At 37.7% G+C, this 15,035-nt stretch overlaps 1 protein-coding gene across 7 annotated transcripts in view; it reads left to right on the forward strand.

The window, feature by feature from the left end:
- The window catches only part of Ncoa6 (nuclear receptor coactivator 6), an 87,750-nt gene that overhangs the window by 29,828 nt on the left and 42,887 nt on the right, over window positions 1–15,035 (forward strand). For 6 of the 7 annotated variants that reach the window (XM_041670198.1, XM_041670202.1, XM_041670203.1 and 3 more), the window contains 3 exons: window positions 2,116–2,395; window positions 5,469–5,624; window positions 12,873–12,995. In XM_041670198.1, coding sequence (XP_041526132.1) covers window positions 2,161–2,395; window positions 5,469–5,624; window positions 12,873–12,995 — 514 coding nt within the window. In that variant the 5' untranslated portion in view covers window positions 2,116–2,160. Of the gene's footprint in view, window positions 1–2,115; window positions 2,396–5,468; window positions 5,625–12,872; window positions 12,996–15,035 lie in introns of those variants that run through there. The other variant, XM_041670205.1, reaches the window with a different exon arrangement.

Consider the following 15,035-nt stretch of genomic DNA (forward strand, 5'->3'; position numbering starts at 1 on the left):
TTCAAGTACTCAAAAAAAAAAAAAAGAATTCAAGTGCTATCTAGGAGTGATACCATACACTTTTATTTTATATTTTGCACAAACCTTTAATTTCAGCACTCTAGAGGCAGAGGCAGATGGATCTCTGTGAGTTCCGGTACAGCCAGAGCTACATAGAGACCCTGCCCCCCCAAAATGCAAACATACAACAGAGAATTCAAGCACTATATTCAGTAAGAGTATTGGGAGGTAGAGTAGGGCTGAAGAGTTAGCCTAGGGCTTAAGAATACTTGCTCTCCTTGCAGAGAAGCCAGGTTCAGGTCCCAATACCCACATGGCAGCTCAAAATCTTCGGGTCCTCTATAAGAGCAGTATGCCTTCTTTAACTGCTGAGTTATCTCTCCAGCCTCTGTGTCTTATTTCTATTTGTATATGTTTGTGCCACCAAGAGACATAGAAGTCAGCAAACATGCAAGAGGCAGTTCTCTCCTTCCTCCATATAGTTTCTGGGCATTAAACTTAAGTTTGGCTGCAAGCGCTTTTACACCCCGAGCCATCACACTAGACCTCAGTGTGTGTTAACCATTTTTTTGATTAGATCTTCTTGGTTCAATTTGGGTAGTTCATATATTGAGCAAAGTACCCATTCCTTCAAGATTTTACAACTTACTGTAAGTTTTCAAAATATTCCTAAATGATCTTCTGAATTTCACTGCTTTCATAGCTCCTTTTTAGTCTAAGTATGTACATATATATGTATGTATGTATACTTACTTTTTTTTTTTTTTTTTGAGAAGAAGCCTTTTGTATCCCAAGCTGGCCTTGAACTCTTTTCATGGCCGGATCCTCCTGCTTCTACCTTCCATGTGCTGGAATCATAGGTGTGTATCACTGTGCCTGGTTTATGTGATGCTGGGGACAAAATCCAAGGCTTTGTGCATGTTAAGCAAGCACTCGTCAACTGATCTACATCTCCAGCCCCTTAATTTTCTTCATTAATCTCTATTTTGGTTAGTTTGGTTATATTATCAAAGAACTAACTCTTTGTTTCATTAATGTCATATTTTTGTTTTATTCATTTCATTAACACCTGTCCTAGCATTTTTTCTTTCCTTTTATGAAAAAAAGTTGAAACATTTTTGTTTACTACTTGTTTCTGTAGATGGCTTTGGTGTGTGTGTGTGTGTGTGTGTGTGTGTGTGTGTGTAGGTCAGAGGACATTTGTAGTTTGATTCCCTCTATGTGGCTTCCAGAGATCAAACTCATCATCAGGCTTGGCAGCAGTCACAGTTAACCTGCTAAGTCATCTCTCTCAGGTTTGCAGGCTTAGAAGCAATGTATTTACTTGTTTAGCTGTCTCACCAGCCTGTGGTATAGCTTTCCATCTACTAATTTTGGTTTGACTTGTTCTTGTTTTACTAAGACCTTGACATACATCATTAGGTTATTTTTCTTGCTATTCTTACTTTTAAATGCCTGCTAAATTAAATAGTTACAGGTTTTAGGCAGTTTCAAGACTCAGTCTTTTCTCTGGCTAAGCAGCAGCTTTTAAGCCTTAGAAACCTTTATTGGTTTTATTTATTTACTTCTAATATTTGTTAGAATTTTTGGTTTTTGTTTGTTTGTTTTGAGACAGGGTTTCTCTGTGTAGCCCTGACTGTTCTGGAATTCGCTTTGTAGACCTGGCTGGTCTCCAACTCAGAAATCCGCCTGCCTCTGTCTCCCAAGTGCTGGGATTAAAGGCGTGCACCTCCGCTGACCAGTTGTTTATTAGAATTTTAAAAATGTAGCTGGAAAGTAAATAAAGTTGTTTTACAAAGGATTGTAATGTTGTTGTTTTGTTTGTTTGAGATAAGACTCTGCAGCCTAGGGTGGGCTCAGACTCGCGTTTTCCCTGCTGAGATTACAGGTGTGCACTGTCACACTCCCCTTCTTTATTTCCCTGTGTCCCTCTGTATGTTCCTCCCAATATCCTATTCCTACCAAACAGTAGCATATAGTATTATGAAAGGAAATTTTACTTAGTGAATAAATTACATCTTTTAGAGAGGTCTGGATGATATGTTAAATAATAATGATATGTTGAGTATATGATGATGTGTTATAATACTCTGCATTCCCCCCTTGTTTTTGAAGGTTTTCTTATTGTTCACTTTGCATATACTTCTGGAATAATACACCATGGTTTTGGATGACCTTCCAAACTTCGAAGACATCTATACTTCCCTGTGTTCATCAACAATGGAAGATTCAGAGGTGGATTTTGACTCTGGACTAGAAGATGATGACACAAAAAGTGATAATATTTTGGAGGATTCCACAATTTTTGTAGCCTTCAAAGGAAATATAGATGATAAAGACTTCAAATGGAAACTGGATGCAATATTAAAGAATGTGCCCAACTTGTTACATATGGGTAATTGCTTTAATTTTTATTCCTTCTGATTACTCTTTTGAATGTTTGCCCTTTCATGGTTACTATTAGTTCTATAGAGTAAATTGGAAGGCTGGTTTTAGGTGCAAAGGTAGAACCTTCCCCTGCTGTTAGCATGTCTTGTTACTATCATTTTTTATTTATTTTTTAGTTTGTGTTTTAGAAAGAAGTCAGGTTTTATTACTGAAGACTGAGGTTATAGTCTTTATTACATTATACCTATTTATTTTGTATATGTAAGGTGGATATATGCCATAGTACATGTGTCCTTTCTCCATGCAGGAAGCCAGGATCAGATTCAGGTCATCAGCTTTACTGGTGGGTAGCTACCCACTGAGCCACCTCACTGGCCCAGATTGTATTTTTGACTCAAAAACATTTTGTCAGATAATCTCTGGTATGATGGAAATTTTAAAGGCTTTTATTGTCTCCCTAAAACAGGAATGTAGCCTAGGCTACCTTTAGTATAGTGATCTTCCTGAAATTTTGATTGTAGGATTACACATGTATGCTATCTTGCCTAGTTTTAAAAGTTGCTAGTACAGTTTAACTGATTGTAATTAAACATTTTCAACTATATTAACATTAAAACTAGTATAAAGAACATGGATAAGTTTCCAGTAATTATCAGATTGGAAAGAAACTCTGTCTCTGGGATCCACAGTTTTTCGGTGTTTGGAGACATGTCTCCAGATGTCATGGGAAGACAATAGTCAAACCTCAGGGCTGGATTTTAATGCCATATCTGATTTCATTAGGTAACTACAGCTTTCTGAATCACTTAGCCTTTCTCTGGGCTCCAATTTCCTTACCTGCAAGAGAACTTTGACTAAACATTGTCTAACCATTTTTAAATTTTGTGAGCATATTAATCCCATTTCCCTTAGCAAATGATCTGTTTTATTGTTGTTTTACATTAGAGCAAGTGGATTCTGAATTAGTATTTAGTATCTAAGGGTTTAAGAGCTGGAAGAGGGGTAAGTGACATGTAGGAACTCTCACAGGTATCTGGATTTTGAGAAAGCATACTCCTGTATGGCTATTTTATTAATATTAAAAGATATAATTGAATAAAGCATATAAACCATTTAGTTGATCTGAGTTAATAACAAAAGGGAAATTATTTAGTCTGAAGCTACCAGATAGCTTTTATTTGCTGCCTTGTCTAAAATGTAATTGTAACAATATTACTCAGTTAATCTCTCAAACTTTGATTGTAAATTACATGTAACCATTTTTATATGTGGTTTAATGGTACTTAAATACAGTTATATTTTATAACAATCACTAGCAGCCATTTTTATAACTCGTGTCTTATAAAATTAAAATCTATACCTATCATTTAATTACTTCCCCATTCCTTCCCTATTTTAGCCCTTAATAAGCACCATTGTACTTTCTATGATTTTTTTATTAAAAAATTAGATTTTTTTATGTGTATGGGTATTTTGCCTACATGTCTGTAAATACCCCACATCCATGCACTGTTCATGGAAGACAGAAGAGGGTATCAGATCTGCTGGAACTAGAGATATAGCTAGTTGTGAGTTGGTATGTGTGCTGGGGATTGAACCTCTATTCTCTGGAAGAGCACCCAGTTCTCTAAACCACTGAGCCATTTCTCCCCGCACCATGATTTTGACTATTATACAAGCAGAATTGTGTAGTACTTGGCTCTTTATGACTGCTTTATTTCATTTAGCATAGTATTCTCATTGTTTGTCCACGCTGTAGCTTGTGATGGGTTTTCCTTCCCATTTCAGGCTGAATATTCCACAGAATGTATGTCTATACCACATTTTACTTACCAATATTTATCTGTTGCTGGGCACTTGCATTACTTCCATGATTTAGCTGTTGTAAATAATCCTGCCATAAACATGGATATAATTTTCCATATCCTGCTGTCAATTCTTTGGCTGGATACTTAGAATTTAAAATGCTATATTATATAGTTTTTTTTAAAAAAAATTTGTACCATATAATTCTCTTAGCAGATTGTACAATTTATATATTCCCATCATTAGTACACAGGAGTCCCCAGTTTTTCCATATTATTGCCAATATTTTCTATAGTCTATTTTTATAATAGCCATTCTTATGTGATATGGTATCTAGCTACTTGATAGTGGTTTTTAATACACAAAATCCTTAAGAAGTCTTATATTGTTTTCTTTTGTTGCTTGCCCCTTTACTGTTGTATCCACAAAATCACTGCCAGATCCAAGGTGGTAAAGGTTTGTTACTAAATATTTTCTTCTTAGACTTTTAGGTCTATATAAATGTTCCATTTTCAGTTAAATTTTGTATATGTTAGGTTAACTTCACTCCTTAGCATGTGTACACATACTTCCCTCAGAAACTAGTTAGGTTTTTTTGTATTCTTAAAAATCTGTCCAGAAGTATGTGTCAGTTTCAGAATTGTAGAATGTCAGATGTTTTTCTGTCCTAAAGGAAGCTTACCTGTTGTAGTGTGAGCTTTTACTGTTTTGGCTTTTTGGGGAGCCTGACACCCAGCTCCCAGATCACACACGGAAGCTTCTTATTTATGAATGCTCGGCCTTAGCTTGCCTTGTTTCCCACTGGTTTTTCGTAACTTAAATTATCCTGACCACCTTTTGCCTCTGGACTTTTTTCTTTTCTTACTTCTGTATATCTTTTTTTCACTCCTACACTGTGGCTGACTGGCTGGCCCCTGACATCCTCTCTCCTTATTCTCTTGCTCCTCCTCCTTTCTCATTTCTCCTTCTGGCTCATCCCTACCACTTCCTGTCAGCTAGTTGCTGTCGCAAACTCCTGACTGCAGATGAATTTTACTTAATCAGACACATCTTTGCATCATTAAACAAATACTCCAGAGCATAAACAAAAGTAACACACCTTGAAATAGTATTCTCCAACAACTTGTTGAATGTATGTTTTCCTTCCTCAGTTTGTTGTGCTTCAGTGGGATCTGTACTCTTATCTAAAGTAGGAATTTTGTTTTGTTTTTTAGTTGCACATTCTCTAGTGTCTACAAAATTGATAATTTTATTCTCTTTTCTTTATGGCCAAGAATCCAGCAAGCTAAAGGTACAGAAAGTGGAGCCTTGGAACAGCGTACGTGTCACATTCAACATCCCCCGGGAAGCAGCGGAGCGGTTACGGATCCTGGCTCAGAGCAACAACCAGCAGCTTCGGGATCTGGGGATTCTCTCCGTTCAGATTGAAGGTCCTTTACTTTGCCATGTCTCCATCTGAATCAAAATACAGTAACAGTGGTATTCAGCATAGTTTCTGATGCTGCTTTGTCTGTTCTTCTGCTCTTTATTTTTGAGACTCTCAAGCAACTGTGTATCCTGTGTTTCATGTTGCAGTACCTTAGAATAAAGAAGCATTAAAGTATTACTGCAGCCTGGAGCATCATTCCTTTGGCTCTTTGGCGTTCAGTCTCAGACTTTAGTTTTACTTGTATCCTGCAAGGAACTGACTTGTCTATTTGAAGAATATCTAATTTTTTAATTGCTTTCTTTTACTGAATAACTTTATTATTTCCTTTGTTTATCTAACAGATTAGGGAGTCCTGAACAATTTTTTGTGTTTATCACTAGAGTGACCCTCTTGAATATAAAAACATGCTTAGCCTAATACATAATATCCAGCTTAAAGTTCTTTTGTTGCTTACTACTTTTGACAGAAATTCAGGCCAATTCTTTACCACGACCTCAGGGCTTGCACAGTCTGACATCAACCTTCCTCATATAGACTTATGCTAGTTAAATTCCACCCCCACCCCATCAGCTCTGTTTTCCAGTCTCTTCCAGTTTTCATTTGGTTCTTTGAACACACAGTTCTCCCTTCTGCCACAGATCTTTTGCACTGTTGTCTTCTATAAATGGAGTACTTTCTCATACAATTCCTATTCATCAAGTGAATATTTGATGTTTAGTTTCTTGAGTTTTTTGTAATATTTTGGAGATCTCTTGTCTGATGTGGAGTTGGTAAAGATCTTTTCACATTCTGTAGGCTGCCGTTTTGTCTTAGTGACTGTGTTCTTTGCCTTACAGAAGATTCTCAGTTTTAGAAGGTCCCATTTATTAATTGTTGTTCTCAGTATCTGTGCTACTGATATTATATTTAGGAAGCAGTCTCCTGTGGCCATGCGTTCAAGGCTATTTCCCACTTTCTTTTCAATGAGGTTTAATGTGACTGGATTTATGTGGAGGTCTTTAATCCATTTGGTCTTAAATTTTGTGCATGGGGATAGATTTGGACCTATTTGCATTCTTTTACATGTTGACATCCAGTTATGCCAGTACCATTTGTTGAAGATGCTTTCTTTATTCCATTGTATAATTTTAGCTTCTTTGTAAAAAATCAGGTGTCCATAGGTGTATGGATAAATATCAGGGCCCTTATTCAATTCCACTGGTCAGCCTGTTTGTTTTTATACCAATAGCAAGCTGTTTTCATTACTGTAGCTCTATAGTAGAGCTTGATGTCAGGGATGGTGATGCCTCTGGAAGTTCCTTTATTGTACAGGATTATTTTGGCTATTTTGGTTTTTGTTTTTCCATATAAAGTTGAGTGTTGTTCTTTCAGAGTCTGTGAAGATTTCAAGGTCTGGGATTTTGATGGGGATTGCATTGAATCTATAGCTTGTTTTTGGTAGGATTGCCATTTTTACTATGTTGATCATACCTATCTAAGAGCATGAGAGATCTTTTCATTTTCTTATATCTTCCATAATTTCTTTCTTCAAAGACTTAAAGTTCTTGTCAGATAAGTCTTTCATTTCTTTGGTTAGTGTTACCCCCAAGAAATTTTGTGTTATTTGTGACAATTGTAAATGGTAATGTTTCTCTGATTTCTTTCTCAGCACCTTTATCATTTGTATATAGGAAGGATACTGATTTTTTTAAATATTTATTTATTTATTATGTATACAATATTCTGTCTGTGTGTGTGCCTGCAGGCCAGAAGAGGGCACCAGACCCCATTACAGATGATTGTGAACCACCATGTGGTTGCTGGGGATTGAACTCAGGACCTTTGGAAGAGTAGGCAATGCTCTTAACCTCTGAGCCATGTCTCCAGCCCGGATACTGATTTTTTTGAGTTGATCTTGTATCCTGTCACATTTTATTAGCTATAGGAGTTCTCTCATCTAATTTTTTGGGGTCACTTATGTAAACTATCATATCATTAGCAAATAGTGAGAGTTTGACTTCTTTTCTGATTTGTATGCCCTTGCTCTCCTTTTGTTGTCTTATTGTTCTAGCTAGGACCACAAGAACTATATTGAATAGATATGGAGAGGGTGGACAACCTTGTCTTGTTCCTGATTTCAGTGGGATCACTGTGAGTTTCTCTCCATTTAGTTTGATGTTGGCTGTTGGCTTGCTGTGTATTGCCTTTACTATGTTTAGATATGTTCCTTTTATCCTTGCTCTCTCCAAAACCTTTATCATGAAGGGATGTTGTATTTTTGTCGAAAGCTTTTTCAGCATCTAATAAGGTGATCATGTAGTTTTTATTTTTCAGTTTGTTTATATGGTGGATTACGTTGTATGTTGAACCATCCCTGCATCTGTGGGATGAAGCCGACTTGATCATGGTGGATGATGGTTCTGATGTGTTCTTGGATTTGATTTGCCTGTATTTTATTGAGTATTTTTGCAACTTTGTTCATGAGTGAGATTGGTCTGTAATTCTCTTTCTTATATGGTGGTATCAGGATAATTGTAGCCTTATAAAGAGTTTGGTAATGTTCCTTCTGTTTCTATTGTGTGGAACAATTTTGAAAATCTTGTAGAATTCTGAGCTGAAACCATCTGATCCTGTACTTTTTTTTGATTTGGAGACTTTTGATGACTGTTTTTATTTCTTTAGCAGTTATAGGTCTATTTAATGTGCTCATCTAGTCTTGATTTAATTTTGGTAAGTGATACTTATCCAGAAAGTTGTCTGTTTCCTTTAAGTTTTCCAATTTTGTGGAGTACAGGTTTTCTAAATATGACCTGATGATTCTCTATTTCCTCCGTGTCTGTTGTTATGTCCCCCTTTTCATTTCTGATTTTGTTAATTTAGAATTCTCTCTCTCTCTTTTTTTTTTTTTTTTTTTTTTTGGTTTTTTAAGACGGGGTTTCTCTGTAGCTTTGGTGCCTGTCCTGGAACTAGCTCTTGTAGACCAGGCTGGCCTCGAACTCCCAGAGATCCGCCTGCCTCTGCCTCCTGAGTGCTGGGATTAAAGGCGGGCACCTAGAATTCTCTCTCTGCCTTTTGGTTAGTTTGAATAAAGGTTTGTCTATTTTGTTGATTTTTCTAGAGGAACCAACTCTTTGTCTCATTGATTCTTTGTATTGTTTTCTTTGTTTCTATTTTGTTGATTTCAGCTCTCAAATAGACATTTGATTATTTTCTGCCATCTAGTTCTCTTGGGTGAGTTTGCTTCTTTTTCTTCTCAAGTTTTCAAAGGTTCTGTTAATTCACTAGTGTGGAATTTTTCCAGCTTCTTTATGTAGGCATTTAGTGCTCTGAACTTTTCTTCTTAATACTGCTTTCATTGTTGAATCCCATAAATTTGAGTATGTTGTGTGGTCATTTTCATTGAATTTTAGGAAGTCTTTAATTTTTCCCTATATTTCTTCCTTGACCCATTGATGATTCAGGTGAGCATTGTTTAATTTCCATGTATTTGTGGGCTTTCTGGAATTAGTGTTGCTGTTGAATTTTACTTTTAAGCCATGGTGATCTGATAAGATACATGGGGTTATTCCAATTTTTTTGTATTTGTTGAGGTTTGTTTCGTTACCGAGTATGTGGTCAATTTTTGAGAAGGTTCCATGAGGTACTGAAAAGAAGGTATATTCTTTTATGCTTGGATGGAATGTTCTATAGATGTCTGTTGAGTCCATTTGAGTCATAACATCTGTTAGTTCCCTTATTTCTCTGTTAATTTTTTGTCTGGCAGACCTGTCCAGTGGTGAGAGTGGAGGGTTGAAGTCTCCCAATTAGTGTGTGGGGTTTAATGTATGATTTAAGCTTTAGAAGTGTTTCTTTTACATATGAGGGTGCCCTTGTATTCAGGGCATAGATGTTCAGTATTGAGATTTCCTCTTGATGGATTTTTCCTGTGACTAATATGAAATGTCCTTCTTTGTCTCTTTTGATTGATTTTAGTTTGAAGTCTATTTTGTTAGGTATTAGGATAGCTACACCAGCTTCTTTCTTAGGTATGCCTGTGTCTTTTTATAGGTGAGTTGAGTCCATTTATATTAAGGGACATTAATGACCAGTGATTGCTATCTCCTGTTAATTTAGTTTTTATTGTTGGTGATGTTATTCCCTTCTTTGTAATTTGTTGCTGTGAGATTAATTGTCTGTGTTTTTATTGATGTAGCCAACTTCCTTGGGTTGGAGTTTTCCTTGTAGTTTTTTTGTGTAGGGCTGGGTTTGTGCCTAGGTATTGGTTAAATCTGGTTTTGTCATGGAATATCTTGTTTTGTCCAACTATGGTGATTGAAAGTTTTGCTGGGTATAGTAGTCTGGGCTGGCATCAGTGTCTCTTAGTGTCTGCATAATGTTTGACCAGGACCTTCTGGCTTTCATTGTCTCCATTGAGAAGTCAGGTGTAATTCTGATAGGTCTGCCTTTATATGTTACTTGGCCTTTTTCCTTTACAGCTCTTAATATTCATTCTCTATTCTGTATGTTTAGTGTTTTGATTATTACCTTGTGCCAGACTTTTTAAAATGGGTGCTGGAAACTAAATTCAGGTCCTGAGCAATCACTTTACCATCTGAGCTATTTCCCTGACCTCTTTGCTTTTTGAGACAAGGTTTCTCTGTAGCTTTGGAGCCTATCCTGGAACTAGCTTTTGTAGACCAGGCTGGCGTCGAACTCAAGAGATCTTAAAAAAAAAAAAAAGAAGAAGAATCGAACTCAGAGATCCGCCTGCCTCTTTCTCATGAGTGCTGGGATTAAAGATGTGCACCACCATTGCCATGCTGAGGATGTTTAAACGAGAAATGCTATTACTTGATGTTACTTCACACCCAAAACTCTTCTGCTTGGGAAGCTGAGTGAAGTAACTCACATCTATAATTCCAGCACTTAGGCTGAGGCAGTAGGATTGCTACAAATATTAAGGCTACAGAGTAAAATCCTGTCTTTTTTAAAGATTTGTTTATTTATTATGTATTACAGTGTTCTGCCTGCATGTATGCCTGCAGGCCAGAAGAGGGCATCAGATCTCATAAATGATTGTGACTCACAATGTGGGTGCTGGGAATTGAACTCAGGACCTCTGGAAAAGCAGCCAGTGCTCTTAACCTCTGAGCCATCTCTCCAGCCCCAAGGTCTTATTTTTAAATAAAGAAATAAAGACACCTCCCACCCAAAAAAAAGGAAAAAAAATGCTTCTACTTAAACTATCTTAACAAATTTAGTATATTAATAGTTCCTTTCCAGTAGTGAGACCTCCAAATCCCATGTTTTCTTTGATTTTCACTCTTGATTCCTATAAATAAGTCTGAGTATTTTACAGCCTCTAATGATTGTTCCTTTATTGGTAGGATGTTGTTAGTCCCCTAGTTAAACTTTACACAGAAAGCTCAGTAACAGGACAGAGGAAAGTATCTTCTTATTAGCTTCTTGCTTTATCTTCAGACTGGTACCAAGATCCTAAGCTATGAAAGAAGTTGGGGAATACAGTTGTTCAAATCCCCAGTGATAGGTGAGCTTATTTTAACTGTCCACAAGGTGAAAATGTCTTCTATGGAATAGCCTATATTAGTCAAAATTGTGGATTAAGTGCAAGAAGCACTTGGAAACTTGTTTCAGCAGCTGTTTCCCATTAGGCCTAGTAAGATTTTGATTTCCTTAGAATCTGTTTAATTGAAACAATCCTATTGATATTATTGCCTACTAGGTGAAACTCAAAGAGAGAAAATATTGAGCTGATTTAGCAGATAAGAACACTTACTGTTCTTGCAGAAGCCCTGGCTTCGGTTCCCAGCACCCACATAGTGGCTCACAACCATCTATAACTTCAGTTCCGCGGATCCAATACTCTCTTTTGACTTCTTTTGGTACTGTATAAATATGGTACACATGCATGCATGTAGGCAAAAGACTCACAAACTTTTATTTATTTATTTATGTATTTATGTATTTATTTTGCTTTTGTTTTTTTTTGAAACAGGATTTCTCAGTGTAGTTCTGGCTTTCCTGGAAATCACTCTGTAGACCAGGCTGGCCTTGAACTCACAGAGATCTGCCTAGCCCTGCTTCCCAAGTGCTGGGATCAAAGGCGTGCACCACCACCACCCAGCTCGCTCACGTGTGCGCGTGCGCTCGCGCGCGCGCGCGCTCTCTCTCTCTCTCTCTCTCTCACGCACACGCACACGCACAGACACACACACACTGACATGCGCGTGCGTGCACACCAGTACAAAAGATGTAATGCATAGGTAGAACACATGCTTACCATGCAGAAGACCCTGGATTCAATACCCAGCATTGCCCATTGAAAACCTATTCACATGCTGGTCTTACTTTGTGTCACGGAGGTAGAAGAAACTTCTGTCCTTGTCATTAGATGACATCTCTACCACAAACCTGTAGGGATCATTTTGTTGTTCGATGTTTTGTTTTTGAAATAGGATCTTGTATTACCATAGGCTCCAACAGTCTTCCTCCCTCCACCTCTGGGGGGCTGGAATAAGAGGCATGTTCTACCACTCTAGGTTTGTGCAGTGCTGGGAACAGAACCCAGGGCTTTGTACATGCCAGGCAAGTACTCTGCCAACTGAGTTACAGTCTCAATACCTGGAAACCTTTTTACATTGTGGTTACTGAAAGAAAATCTGTGCTGTTTATCACAAGTTCTGCTGTCTCTACACACAAATGTAACAGTGATCCCATACTACCTTGCCGTCTCTCCCCATTGAACTTCCTATCTTCATTGAACTTCTTATCTTCTGATTATAAACTCCCAGAAGGAAATGAAGAATTTTGAGTTTCTGACAGTTTCTTCTACTCCCTTTCCTTCCTGTCATCCTTCCCCTGCCCACACACAATTTGTGGTCCAGTTGAAAAATCAATATCCAGTCTTTGAAGCCCTCTGACACTGAGCAACTTCATTAATGATGTAAGAACTGATTATGCTCTCCTTGGGCTTGCTCAGATGGAACGATCTGCATAGGCTAGGATTTTAGTTTCCTGTAATTCCAACATTCTGGAGATAGAGGTTGGGAAGTCTTTAATTTAGAGCCAATATATAATGAGCTATATAATGGGCTATATAATGAGCAATTAGGGTCAGGGTTCTAATACTGAGCTATCCCTTTTTTGTAGTGGTAAACTTAATATTAATTCTTCAAAAACATAAAAAAGTAGTTCTTCTGTAACTGTCTTTAAGCAAGATATGTATTTTACTATGACTACTTACATTTCATAACTTTACTGTCATTTTCAGGGGAAGGTGCTATCAACCTGGCTTTGGGTCAGAACCGAAGCCAGGATGTGAGAATGAATGGACCCATGGCGTCTGGAAACTCAGTTAGGATGGAGGCAGGATTTCCCATGGCAAGTGGTCCAGGTGAGGCCTCCTACTCACTTGTGGGACACTTTACCAGTTTCCTTCTTTAGGCTTTGAATTTACAGAGATCCTCCTCGTTCTGCCTCCCAAGTACAGGGATTACAGGTATGTGCCTCCACCACCAGGCATCGACTTGATTTCTTAAGGTGTAAGTCTTGCCATCTAAATGGGGTGTATAGCATACCTACTTTTATTTACTCAGTCAGAAAATTAAGACAGGAACTACTCTCAGGAAGGTTACAATAACAAAGCAAGGCTAAGGTCTTTACAGTATTTGGCTTAAAATCTGATGAACACTGAGTCATGGAGTAAACATTTATTAAGTACCTAAGGTATGACAGGATCTATGCTAAATATTCGAAATGGAAACAAGTAAGACATTTTCTACCCTCAAAATGTTTATAGTGTAGTAGAGGATGTGACTTTCTACCTTGTACTTTCTCTGAGTCTGAGAATATGTAAGCAGAGTTCCTTTGTCTCATGTGAAATCTTCATGTCTGTGGGATAATGTGTTTTTATGTATTTAGAATTTGAGGAAGTTGGCTGGAAGTGGTGGACATGCCTGTGCAAGAGGCTAAGGTAGAATGATCACAAAGGGGGAGGGAAGAATTTAAAAAAAGATACAAATGGTTTGTTTCCTTTTCTAGTAATCCTGAAATTTCTCCTTCAGAGATGAAAGTCAACATTCCATGATTCACAAGACATTAGAATTGAGTTGGCTCTTACTTTTAAAAGCTGGGAAATTGTGGGATTTGTGGAAAGGAAGCGATTTGTCCCAGGTCAAGTAGCAGTGGGCTAATATTCCAGATATTCTCGCTCTCAGGTCAGTGGTCTTTTTAATGCACTGTTGGCTTTGAAACCTTTGAAGCTTCAGGAGTCTATTCAGATAAAACAGAAAGTCACAGCTGCGTGGTTGAAGAAACTGTATGCAGTCAGTTGCTCCATCCCTGACGACCATAGTGTTGTTTGAAAGAGATGCAGCAGGAGGAGCTGAGGGATGGCTCAGTGGTTAAGAGCACTTGTTCTTGCAGAGGTACTGGGTTTGTTTCTCAGTAACTACACACAGTGCTCACAGTTGTCTGTAACCCCAGTTTCAGGGAATCTGATACCTTTTTATGACCTCCATAGGCACTGGGCACACACTTGGTGTACAGACATATACACAGACAAAACATTCATACACATAAAGTACATCTTTTTTTAATGCAGAAAGGTAGAGGAACTCCCACTTATATACTGCTGTTCTGAACTATAAGCAAAAATTTGGCATAACCAGGCAAAGTGGTGCCTGCCTTTAATTCTAGCACTTGAGAAGCAAAGATAGGCAGATTTCTGTGAGTTTGAGGCCAGCCTGGTCTACATAGTGGGTTTTATGATAGCCAAGGATATCTAGAGAGACTCCACCAAAACTAAAAAACAAAGAACTTGCATAGAATTGGAATTGGGTTTTTATACTGCCTGTACATTTTATGTTTACCTCAAACTATTTACTGTATTTCACTGAACTATAGTATATGTTTTATTTCCCTGAAATATAGTATGTATATTTCATCTTTATTTTTAAAATAAAATAAGACCTGTAATCATTGGAGCTTATGCTTGATGGTGAGCACTCTCATAAAGCAGGTACCTACCTGTTCCTTAACTTCCTCACACATGCATAGACAAGTTCTCTGTTGTTGAACTCCATCACTGTTGTTGAACAGCCCTCACTGTTTTATACATATGTCAAAGTCTACTGTTGGACTGATGTGAAGTATCATATCATTCATGTGCATGTCTAACCTGGTGACTTATGTAGACCTGGTCCCCCATACAGCTCTGAGCAAGTGTTAAGGCAACTTGATAATAGGTGACTAGGTGGTGGTGGCGCATGCCTTTAATCCCAGCACTCAGGGAGGCAAAGGCAGGTAGACCTCTGTGAGTTTAAGGCCAGCCTGGTCTACAGAGTGAGTTCCAGGACAGCTAAGACTACATAGAGAAACCCTATCTCAAAAGACAAAAATTAAAAAAAAAAAAGTCATAAGTGGAACCATTACC

The sequence above is a fragment of the Microtus oregoni genome, unplaced genomic scaffold, assembly GCF_018167655.1.
Source record: "Microtus oregoni isolate MIOR12 unplaced genomic scaffold, Mior012 000020F_ref0000438, whole genome shotgun sequence".
NCBI classification, from domain to species: Eukaryota; Metazoa; Chordata; class Mammalia; order Rodentia; family Cricetidae; genus Microtus; species Microtus oregoni.